The 12415-nt window shown below is 48.4% G+C and overlaps 1 protein-coding gene across 1 annotated transcript; it reads left to right on the forward strand.

The window, feature by feature from the left end:
• Window positions 1-8752: 8752 nt before the first annotated feature.
• Window positions 8753-11565, forward strand: SOX11 (SRY-box transcription factor 11). The gene has a single exon (XM_054197373.1). The coding sequence runs from the start codon at window positions 8910-8912 to the stop codon at window positions 10122-10124; it is 1215 nt and encodes a 404-aa protein (XP_054053348.1). The 5' UTR covers window positions 8753-8909; the 3' UTR covers window positions 10125-11565.
• Window positions 11566-12415: the final 850 nt, after the last annotated feature.

Here is a 12415-nt window from a genome sequence, read left to right on the forward strand (position 1 = left end):
TGCAAGAACTGGATTCGGGCCATGCTGACACAAGACAATCAGTTTTCTATACTTGCAGGATGCTGTAATGAAATGCCTGATTTGATGAAGTTAGAGGCGTTATGATATTTTCATCATTGTGTAATAAAGCATCAGGAAGCCTTCAAGCCTCTAATGTTATTGAATACCTTGGTGGTGTTAATACTAAGAGTGTACAGTTTGCAACGTAAGGGAAGGAGAAGGAGGGAAGCGGAAGGACAGTTTGGGCTCTTGGTTTAAGGTGAACAATCTTTTCCCAAGTAATGTGTTCTCCACCATCATTAAATGACTGTCGGGGTTTTGCAGGCACCTGGAACCTCGTGGCATATTCATAAATAAGAAATAGTGGATGGAATAAGTAAATTTTTCTCATTTTCACCACAAAGCAAAGGTTATTAGAGGGAACGGTACGCTGGTTTCTTTGCAGTTACGTATTTTTTGTGAATATTTAGTAATATTGCTGGATATTCTTTCAGGAACCAAAAGAACGCAAGGTGATTTTCATAGGAATTAGTAACATACTTTTATATGCATATACATTTGCGGTTCCGTAGTGTCTTTTATTTTAAGGTTATTACCCAAATTTACAACAAATTAATAAAAATGAAAAATTAAAACCAGTATTAACTGAAGTGTTGCTTTCCCAGAGTCCCAGTCACACTCAGCATATTTAATTCATTGCTGGGAATTCAGCGGGGCTTTGTGTAGGAATAAAACAAACAACATTTCTATGTGTCTTCATTGTTTAGCTACTGTACAATTTCTTGTGACTGCTGATATTATTTATAGCTAGGAGGTTTGTTTGTTTGTTTTCCATTTGGAAAAAAAAAATAGGCAATGAAACATTTGTTAAATTTATTTCTTTTTAAAACAATGGTAATAGAAAGATTTACATGGGCATAACAAAACAAGGACATAAAGAGCTTTGTAAAGATCATCGTATAACCTTTTTTTCTCCAAATATATACAACCAATAGGAATGTTATGTGGTTTGCTGCTTTGTTCAGTAATGAAGCTCTAATTTCCATTTCCACTGTACAGCTGTTGCACTTCTCTCCCTCGGATTTTGCCAGCGCAAGCCCAAGCTCAGGATTGCCAGCAAGAAAAGTCTGTCTAGAGGGAGAAGTCAGGACAGCCTAAGAAGCCCGCATCCATGGCTTTTCCAAGCCCAGCTCCACCAAAAGCGACGAGCAGAGGTAGCTGGGATGGGAAAACAGCCAGGGCACCTGGTGGATGCCCTGACTGGATGCTCCACATCGTTCCTGCCTGCGCTCTGAAGCTTCACAGCTCTCCAGGAAGGAGACTGCCCTGCACAAAGGCAGCTTGCACACCGCCAAGCTCATCCGTAGGACAGGTCACATTATGGCCGTGCCCTTGGGTATCTTCAATTTTGCGATAAGGGGATGACATGGGGCCAGGTAGCGTTTAGGGCAAGGCCCTTCTTAGCAAAACCCCTGCAGAATTTTGCAGGATCCTCCTCATTAATTAAATACCTTTCAGGCGTATGCTGCAGAGTGGCTTTTCGCTTGCTCTGTAATAGTATATACGAAGGGCAGCTGCTCAGCAGGTCCCAATCGGGCGAGCACGTGGGACACAGGACTTGGTAAGTGTCTTTTCTTGCAGGTCATGTTGCTGCCTCCTTCAAGGCAGCAGAACCAAAGAAAATACCCTGCGTCCACTTCATCAGTTCAAATGTTATTTGGTTGTAAGTGAGGTGAGGGCAGCTGCAGCCCTGCACTGTTCTTCAGGAGGAAGGAAAAGGTAAATGATAAATCCGTGTGTCTGCGTCCGTTCGACTGTGAACATGCTTTATATCTCTAACGGGTATATTGCTGTGATGTCTAATGCATACATTCTGCCAGGCATTTTTTTCATGTCTGTGCTAAATTTTCACTTTCTAAGAAGCCTGCTGGACTAAATAGACTTTCCAGCCCCCTAAAAAAAATAAGAAATTCCAATGCGAGAACTATGATTATAATTTTAGACTTGATAAAGAGAAGCTTTAACCTTATTGCATAAATTAAGTACATAATGTAACAAATCCTACATGAGTCGTAAATAGCCTCCACCTAGGCAGGTTAACTGGCCCACATATGAGTGTGAAATATTATACAGTGAAACCCGTGTGCCCTAAGAGACTACCCTAGGGTACTGACAAATACTTTACAACATCAAATTACCCATATTAAGCAAACCGGCTCTGCAATTTATCCAGAGATGGCCTATAATTGGTTCAAGGTACAACGCTTTTTCCTAAAAGACCTGCTAAAACACTATGGATTTCAAGGCCAACAATATATACGTACATTATTATGAATAAACTCTGTCGCTTTGAATTGTTTTGAATTTTGTGGAAGATTTCATATCCGTCAAAATAAAAGCTGTTAAAAATAATTGTTTTCTTTTTAATTTCATATAACTGACTGCTGAATATTTAATTAAAATTAAGTTAAAATTAAAGTTTTGTGTTAAATTCACTCATTAAGTTTACATATTTCAAGTTTTCAGTAGAAAGAAGTCAACATTTCCATTTAAACAAGCTCAGTGACAGTAATTTCCAATATCAAATAACTGGCATATAATCTCTTATGGGATTCCCTTCACTTTTTTTTTCAAGTACAATTTTCAGACGCTTTTAATAAGAGACACATCTCTTCGAAATTGTTCTCCTGCCCTAAAAAAGCGATCTGGTAAAAATGGCACTGGGGGGCTCTGGATTCATTATCACACTGGTTTTCCTACCCAATGAGCTCCGCTTGCAAGTAAATTTCTGACTGCCAGCTGCACAAACTCAGCCCGAGTCCTGGATCCCTTCCATCTCATGCATCACCACCAGTAATAAATATCCTGTATGCCAGAATATGCCCTCCATGGCATCTGTGCAATCCCAGTGCCATCCGCGAATTTGCACAGGTGTTGCTGGGGGGCAGACGCTCAAATCAATAGGGTTACACACAAGTGGCCGAGGAAATTATCTGTCAAACACAACTACCCATACTACAATGATCCATGGGATGGAAGGGACTCCCTCCGACTTGCAGAGACGGGTTTTAGTCTCACAACCAGGAAGAAAAACGTGTTTTGTCTTGCAAACAAAAGTTCTGAGAGGGTTTCAATGTACGTGGAACATCCCCACGTTATTTTTTATGCCGTTTCTTAGAGCATAAAATGGTTTTGCAGCATACGGGATGCCCAAAAAACACATTTGGATTTATTTTTTTTTTTAAGAAGCTGCACTTTGCAATCAGGATGTTATTATGAAAAATGGCAAGTGATATCTTGGTATCTTAAAACATCTCCTTGTGTAAGACGGTGGGGCTGAGAGGAAATGGCCCATCCATGTAGTCCCAGTGAGACAGCACTGTTGTCCAACAATGTCTTAGGGGAGGATGGTGGAGCAACAACACACTCCAGGATGCCAGACTTACACACACAACATACATAGCTGCAAGAATAAGTTTACTTTCTGCCCAGTTTTTAATTCCTAGATTATTTCAACCCATGCACACAACCTCTCTGTCTCCAGGTGTCTTTGCTGATCATGTTTTTACAAACAGTGGTCAAACGTCATTTCTGGAGGTACCTACGGGCACCGAGCAGTTCAAAGGCAGTTCTTTTGTCAAATTCCTGTTACGTGACCAGGAGGAGAGTTGTGTATTGGCTAACTGAATACTCAGCTCTGGCAGGAGGTGACTAGGAGGAGCTCTTGCTCCTACCAACAGCTTCTCTGGGCTCCAGCTGGACCCCTCCAGCAGCAGAGGCTGCACCTCCTGGAAGGATGCTACAGGCTGTGGTGGGCAGCCGGCAAACCACCCCCCAAAACTGCCCTCACCACAGCTGTAGCTGATGCATGTACTTTTGGCAAAATAAAGGTTTCAGCACAGAAAATCAAGGTTAAGTACATCTGGATACCTTTGTCTACATTTAGTTTCAAACTGTATGTAAATTGAGTTTTTCTGGATTTTGAGCAAACTAGTTTATCTTCTCGAATGATTACTGTATTTCAGTTAAATGACAGCACTTCACCTCTCACTCTGAAATTCGGTTGTTACGCGTGTCAGCTCCTGGCACCTACATACTTTTATTTTCGAAACAAAACCCTTGTGGAAACCACAGACTCGCGCCATCTCAGCTCCAAAAGCATGTGGTAACTAGCGTTCAGTAGCTGAACAGGATGCCAACCTCTCAGCGATGACAAGGAAGTTGAATTTTTCATGTGAATTAGGAGCTTAAGATAAAAACTCTAGGGAAGGGAAGACTCACCAAATCACAAAAAGGAGAGTCGGTGTGCCTTTTCACTGTTTTACCCTGCATTAGCTAACACGAGGTAAGACCACAGCTTATTTTTTACCTCATGACTGCAAGACTCCAGGAACTTATTCCAGAAAAGATTCCTAGGAAACGTGTCTGTGATCTAACCTCGGGTGTGACCCCCTCCGTTCAGAATTCATCATGTGTTTCCCGTTAAGACAAAACTCTCTCGGCGCTGTAATTCTTTCTTCCTCAATTTTGGATCTACAGCTTGTGATTGAAACCGCTTCCCACACCTTGCAGAAGGTGCGTAACTCCAGTTTTCCCACACATTCTCCATGCAAAGTCATTTCGGGCTCTCCAGAGAAAAATCTGCAGCACAATTCAGAACAGGCATGAAATAAATAACCAAAAGAACACTACACTCATAGTACTACTTGTCTTTGGAGTTAGCACAGTAAAAATCTTGGCTTTTCAGTTCACTGAAATCTAAGAGAGCAGGTACTGTAAGGAGAGGGAATGTCCTCTGTTTTTTCTAAAACACCGTTTCTTTGACAGCAAACTTTTTTTGCTCATATTTAATTCTTGTTGGTAGTCAAAACCTTGCAAGAACGGCATAAGGTCAGCCTCTTGGAAAGATGGATCCCTTCACCTTTTTTAAGCACTGATGGGGGCAGACGTAAGCACATTCAGAGGGCCTATATTCCTGCACGAAGCGGTTTCTGCTGGCTATCTTCAGGCCTTTGGAGGCACCTCACCAGCTTCTAGACTCGGAGATCTCAGTGCTTTCACTGGCACGTATATTCATGCTGCACTGCACTCAGGATAACAAGTCCACTCCGAACTGGAGCACTAGGAAGCCCAGTGTAGAGCCAGACTCACAAAAACAGCCTCCTTCCAAGGGGGCAGGCATAAAAAGCTCTCCAGTGAATCCTGTTTTACCTGTTTTCTCCCAGTTCCTGGGGTAGCCCAGCCTTCTACTGACCTAGATAATGAAAAGATGATTATTCATTCGAATTTCAAAAGAATGAGTAGTGGGCTGTTGGCTCTAGCTGTTGCGCTCTAATAGGAATATGCACGCACACATACAATTATTGAACTGCTTTTAGAAAATTATTTCATTTTAACAGTAATATCTACTTATTCACGTACATGTTTTAATCAGATTTCTAAAATCCTCAAGATTTCTTTTTTTCCTGAGTGTGGCTATTATTTATCAGCCTGTTTTCAGCTTCATTATCTTCCTAACACTACCCTTCAAAATAAAACAAAAAACAACATAACATTAACAAGCATGAGAAAACAGTAATGCCATTTATATTTAAAAGATCACTTTGAGGAAAAAATTGAAATGTTGCCAAGACACTTCAGAAAACGAGATATACCAGAAAAATAGAAAAATGGGATTTACAAAAGTTATGTGATGTCCATAGTATTAATACGCTTCTTCACAGGGACACAAATGAAGAAGAAGAAACATCCCAGACAAAGTCTGTTGTAATGATGGTGGCTTCAAATTACACCAAAGCAATATTAGAAATTATTTCTCCTGATCTTAATGTGTTAAATGACAGATTCTGTCACCCTGGTGGATGGAGTTCTAGTCACCAAAATGTCTTATCAATATTGATTATATGGTTTCCCTTGGAATTGACTGAAAATTTTCCAAAACAGTTCATGGCTCTTGGAAAATGCCGATTCCACAAAATAACAGTATTTTATGGAATTTTTTTTGTTGTTGCTGTTGTTCCTTTCAGAGGAAATTGAGGAAACATTTAATTTTCATTTCATCAACTTGAATTTTATGCAATTATCTGACATAATGAAATCTCCCATAAAAGTTGAAACACCGACAATAAATTAAAACACTTCGGTGTGTTTCACTTTGCGAAACTACACCATTATTTCCACCTGGGTTCAAAATGCATGGAAAAACCTCAGCATTTCTCACAGGGGTAATCTTTTATTTTGCAATCTGAATACTGATATTTACAGGAAAATACTAATAAATAGGATTAACTGAGATGCTTTGTATCCTAGTATCGTTTTAGTAACAGAGTCCTAGCAGCAGTCAAGCTGCCTTCCCTGGAGGCAGCCAGCCAGCTACGTATCTCCCTAGGCCACACCATCATTATACAAAACATACCCTCACCCTTTCTGACACCCTCACCACACAGACGGCTCTACAGCGTGCCCCATCGCAGCCGGTCCTCACCCAGACGGGGTGGAAAGTGCCAAATTCGCAGCCCTCTCGGAAGGAATGCCCTGCCCTGCCAACAGCCTTCCTCAGAGAGACCACAGCTGACCACAGCTGCGACAGAAATTCGGGCGCTCCCGAAGGTACTGCACCCTCACCTCATGTGGTTTCTCTAAATTGTAACGTTTTATGACAGGTTGAGAACCCTGCCAGGCAGATTCTCCATTTTACCTGCCATCTCCCAAAGGACAGGCATTATTATGGGGTTAGATGGGACCACCAGGTGCAATCGCAAGGGGAGAGAGAGGTGGCAGGAAGCCTCAGAGGAAAAAAAATCCCTCCTGGGGGCCCTCATGGAGAGGTAGAGCGATATTTTTAAAAATCTATCTTTACAATGAAGTAACCGAACCTTCTTCAGCTATGCCCTTTCCTTTCCCTCTACTCTGTGCACCCAGCTGGGGTCAGGCAGGGGAAGCGACACGACACTATGTATCTGCCTCTTATCCACTCCTCCAAACTCCTCCTGGCTCCCGACAAGTGCAGCTGAGAGCTGGGAGCCTTAATGTATCCATAAAGCTAAAAGAGGTGAGTGACTCTTTTTTTTATTATTATTAATTTTGTTCTTGTAACAGCACTAGTCACTCCACAGCCCTATGATATCATACTCACATCATCCAAACAGTAATTTTGCTATGGTCTGAGGAAAATGAACCACTGTGCTAATTAAAGGATGATGTACCAGGGGACCTGCTGCCCCATTAGCACCAGTTCATGGGATGCGCTCTGACAGTGGAGCGGCTGTGCCAGGGCTCATCCCTCTCACTGCCACCATAGTCGCATCCAGCCAACAACCGTCACAAAACTTATTAAACTTTTGCCTTGCTAATAACTGTAAACTGTAGCTAGAAAAACACAAAGGGACCCACAGAACAGTGTGCAAATTCATTTCCAGCACACATTTTGCAAAGCAAAATGACCACAGATGAGTACACCATTGGCTTTGGATTTCACAAATTCTGCGATGAAAACAAACGTGGGATTATGCGGAAGAGCTGGATCTGCCACGGGCGCTCTGCAATAATCGCAGCACTGTTGTTGATAACTGGATGCTTTCTGGAAAACAAACAAACAAACAAACACACAAAATAAATCAGAGGTGTTTGATGCTTTCTGTAAGTTTTCACCCCACACTTTGGAGAAGCCGCCGTTATCCCCTGCCCACACCACGCGGGAGAAGCCTCCAGGTGGGTGCCACGACCTCCCTTATTTGGCTCAGCGCCTGTGGGCAGCCCGGGCCTTCCCTGGGCGGCCGGGGGGGTGGGGGGCTGGCCCGGCCCCGAGGAGCAGCGGTGCCCAGCAGGCCGGGGCCGCCGAGGCACCGACCGATCCCCCACGCCCCGGTCCTTGCCCCACCAGCCCCGTTCGCCGCCGACAACCCCACTGAGGCAAGCCCCGGGGAAAGCGTGAGGCGCGCTCCTCCGGCGGGGGTGGGGGTTCACGGCCCCCGGCCCCGCTGCGGGGCGGAGGAGAGGGCCGTGGGCGGCCCCGCTCCACCGACGGCGGCGGAAGGGACTCCCCCCCGAGGAGGGCCGCCCCACGCACCCGCCGGCCAGGAGCAGGGGAAGGCGACGGATCCCGGTGCGGCGGGAAGGCGGCGGGGACGGCACCGTTGAAGCGCTGAGGCGGCCGCGGAGCGCCAGCGCCCCCTGCCGGCCGCCGCCCCTCCCCGCCCGGCCTCCTGAGGGGAGCGGGACACCGGGGAGCCGCCGCCGCCCTCCCCGCCTCGCCCCGCTTCGCTCCGCTCCGCTCCGCTCCGCGCCCGGCGGCGGCCGAGACCCGCGGGCGAAGCCCCCCGCCGCGGCGCCGCCGCCGCCTCCCGTGAGGGGGGACGAGCCGTCGAGCGGCGGCAGCGGCCCCATCCCCCCGCTCCCCACCGCCCCCCGCGCGGGGGGTGTGTCAGCGCGCGGCGGCGGCGGGGGGGGGCGGGGCCGCCGGTAAGGCGTGTGGGCGTGTCCGGGGGCCGCTGATTGGCCGGCGGCGGGAGTGATGTCACCCATATGAAACGCTGATAACGAGTCGGGCGCGGAGCCGGGAGTTTCGCAGAAGGGGGAAAGAGAGCGAGGCAGCGCGCGCGGTGCTGCGCGGCGGCGCGAGGCCGGGGCAGAGCGCGCGCGGCACCGAGCGCACGAGCCCAGCCGCGCCCCCCCCCTCCCCCTCCCTTCCCCCCTGCTCCCAGCCCGGTCCGGCCGCCGGGGCTGCGGGCGGTCGCCCCCCCCGGTCGCCCCCGCCCCCGGCAGCGCGGCGGAGAGCTCGGCTGGCAGCGGGGGCAAGGTGCGGCGGTGGGGAGGGGGCGGCGGCGGCGGAGCGGCGGCTTTGTTGGGCTCGGAGGGGAGCGCGGCGGCGGGAAGGAGCCGTCGCTTCGGGCGAGAGCCCCCCCACCGCCATGGTGCAGCAAGCGGAAAGTACGGAGGCGGAGAGCAACCTGCCCCGGGAGGCGATGGACACCGAAGAGGGCGAGTTCATGGCTTGCAGCCCGGTGGCTTTGGACGAGAGCGACCCGGACTGGTGCAAAACGGCGTCGGGGCACATCAAGCGGCCGATGAACGCCTTCATGGTGTGGTCCAAGATCGAGCGGAGAAAAATCATGGAGCAGTCGCCGGACATGCACAACGCGGAGATCTCCAAGCGCCTGGGCAAGCGGTGGAAAATGCTGAAGGACAGCGAGAAGATCCCCTTCATCCGGGAGGCGGAGAGGCTGCGGCTCAAGCACATGGCCGATTACCCCGACTACAAATACCGGCCCAGGAAAAAGCCCAAAATGGACCCGTCGGCCAAGCCCAACGCCAGCCAAAGTCCGGAGAAAAACGCACCCACCAGCAGCGGCGGCGGCAGCAAAAGCGCCAAGAGCTCCAGCAAGAAGTGTAGCAAGCTGAAAGCCGCCGCCGCCTCCTCGCCCCCCAAGCCGGGCGCCAAAGCCGCCCACCACGGGGACTACGCGGGGGACGAGTACGTCTTCGGCACCCTGAAAGTCAGCAGCAAGACGGTCAAGTGCGTCTTCATGGACGAGGAGGAGGACGAAGAGGAGGACGAGGACGAGCTGCAGCTGCGGATCAAGCAGGAGGCGGAGGAGGAGGAGGAGGACGAGGAGCCGGGCCCGCAGCAGCTGCGGCGGTACAACGTGGCCAAAGTGCCGGCGAGTCCCACCTTGAGCTCCTCGGCGGAGTCCACCGAGGGGGCGAGCCTCTACGAGGAGGTGCGGGGCGGCTCGGCGGCGGCGGGCGGCGGCAGCAGACTCTACTACAGCTTCAAGAACATCACCAAGCAGGGCCCGCCGCCGCCGCAGCAGCCCGCCGGCCTCTCCCCGGCCTCTTCCCGCTCCATCTCCACCTCGTCGGCCGGCAGCGAGGAGGCGGACGACCTGCTCTTCGACCTCAGCCTCAACTTCTCCCAGCACGGCCACGCCGCCGCCGAGCTGGGGGCGGGCGCCGCCGCCGGCAACCTCTCCCTCTCGCTGGTGGACAAGGACCTGGACTCCTTCAGCGAGGGCAGCCTGGGCTCCCACTTCGAGTTCCCCGACTACTGCACCCCGGAGCTGAGCGAGATGATCGCGGGCGACTGGCTGGAGGCGAATTTCTCCGACCTGGTGTTCACGTACTGAGCCGGGGGCGGCGGCGGAGCGGCGGCGAGGCAGCGGCGGAGCGGGAGCGACGCGACGCCGGCGACGGTGATGATGATGCTGATGATGCTTAAAGAAAAAAAAAAAGTCTTGTTTTCTTTTAAAAAAAAAAAATCTCGAAGTTAGTTCCGAGCCCGGGAGTTGTGATTTTTATTTTTTTTTATTATTATTGTTATTTTTGTGGTTTTTTTTTTTAATTTTTATTGCATTTGGTGATCACAACAACAACAGCAAAGGCAAATGGGACTGGGGGAAAAAAAATAATGATACAGAAGGCGCTGTTTGAAGCTTGTCGGTCTCTGATTGAAGTCTGGAAGATGGTCTGCAAAGAAGTCTTTTGGCAGCACAACTGTTACTCAAGGGGGTTTGTGGATTTTTTTAATTTTTTTTTTTCCCGTGAGAGATCTTAAAGAACTGTTCTGATTTTTTGATTTATTTTTTTTTTCTGAAAGGGACCATTGCAACTTTTTTTGGAGGGAGAAAACTGATGTCTTCTATGCATCCGATTCTTAACAAAGCTGCAGGGAGCTTGAAAAAATGCAGACTGTACAAACGCTTACAAATAACTGAACTGACTTAAAATCAGAGTTTACTTTTCAGATCAAATTGTTTATGGTTTTACAAATGTGATTTCTACTTGCCAACTTTTTTTTTTGTAACTTGTTCCCTTATACCTCCTTGATTGAATACCAGACAGCCTAGACCTCAGTACAAAAAGGTATTGAAACATTTTTGATACATAACAGACCTCAGTCTTTTTTAAAAATTAATATATTTTCAGGCGTATTTTTGTACAGTGAAAAGGGAACATTCTTGCTGTGTTTTTTCAGTAAGACTTTTCAGGCACTTCTTCCCTTTTATTTTCTTTTTTTTTCTCTGTTTTTAGCATGCAAGTTTGTTGGTACGTTACGTCCTGGTTTTAAAAGGATTAAAATTTTAAAAAAATAATCCTTGCATCTAAAGGCCTTGTGGTTTTAAAAAAAAAAAAAGAAACAAACACTTTTTTTGTACAGCTATAGTTCAGATTTGTTCAATATTTGTAGGTAAAGATTTATTGAAAATGGTGATATAGACCTCAGAGCTGTTATCTTAGTTTAAAAGATTGTATATGTACTGTACTATAGTAGGACTTTATGTATCTCATACGCTGTGATATGTGGATGGGGCCCCAGATGGAAGGTATGAAACTGGATTCTCGATTTTAGCAAAAAAAAAAAAAAAAGAAAAAAAGGCACATAGTTAAAAAAGTTTCTCATGTTGTGCAATATAATCTAAAGTACAGACCATCTACATATTTTGTAGCAAATGATGGCAAAAGCAGACTTGTGCACTGTCAACATCATAGCCTGTTTTTTTTTTTTTTTTTTAATGCTGAAAGTCTGTATCTTGACAATTTTAATAAATCAGCTGGAACTGATAGAAACTCGTATCGCTATTAGTGTCTGTAGAAGTAACGCTGGAGATGCCATGTTGTCACCTCTCGCCCGCGGAGGAGCGGTAGCTGTAGGCTGTTGTGCATGACCAGAGCTAGGGAAGGACTGCTTCTTTTCTTTTTTCCTCTTTTTTTTTTTTCCTACCCCCCCTCTCCTGCCTTTCCGCTTCCCCCCCCCCCCCCCGATTTTGCTCGGCGGGTCCCCGCCGGCGGCGGGGGGTCACCGTCAGGCGGGGCCGCAGCTCGTTGCGGGATGGGGCGGGCCGGGCGGCGGCAGGTTGGCTCCCCCCGGGTATTTTCGGCTCTCCCGCCTTTCTCCCCCTCCCCAGCTAGCCGGTGATCGAGCCCCGGCCCCCCGCATGCGCTGCCCGGGGAGGTGGGCTGCGGGCGGGGGGCGCGGCGGGGCCGGGTGCCCGCTCCCGCCGCCGCTGCGGGGGACGCGGCTCGCTCTCTTCCCCCCCGTCCTCCCCCCGCTGCTCTTTTTTTCCTCCCCTCTCCCCTTTTTTTGATGAATAGCCCGAGGGAGGCGGAGATGCTGGGAGTAGCGGTGCTGCATCTCCTCCGCCCCAGGCAGCGCTCGGCCCGGCGGGGCGGCCCCGGGCGGGGGCGGGGGAAGGAAAGAAAGGGGGGGGGAGGTACGAGCTTCTGCTATAGGTGAGCAGACTTTGTCAGTGTGCATTTTTTTTTTTTTAATATATTTTTGACCTTAGGAGCCATCAGATCTCAGTTGCGCGTTCTGAACTAACTGCTGATGGCAATATAAACAAACTCACAAGGTGGAAGTTTGTTTCTCAAGAAGTTTACTTTTTATCTGATAGGCATTGGTAAATTCTTTTTTTTT

The sequence above is a fragment of the Rissa tridactyla genome, chromosome 3 (assembly GCF_028500815.1).
Source record: "Rissa tridactyla isolate bRisTri1 chromosome 3, bRisTri1.patW.cur.20221130, whole genome shotgun sequence".
NCBI classification, from domain to species: domain Eukaryota; kingdom Metazoa; phylum Chordata; class Aves; order Charadriiformes; family Laridae; genus Rissa; species Rissa tridactyla.

What these genes read in the sequence shown, in the direction of transcription:
- SOX11 (XM_054197373.1), top strand. Translation starts at nt 8,910, where the DNA reads ATGGTGCAGCAAGCGGAAAGTACGGAGGCGGAGAGCAACCTGCCCCGG.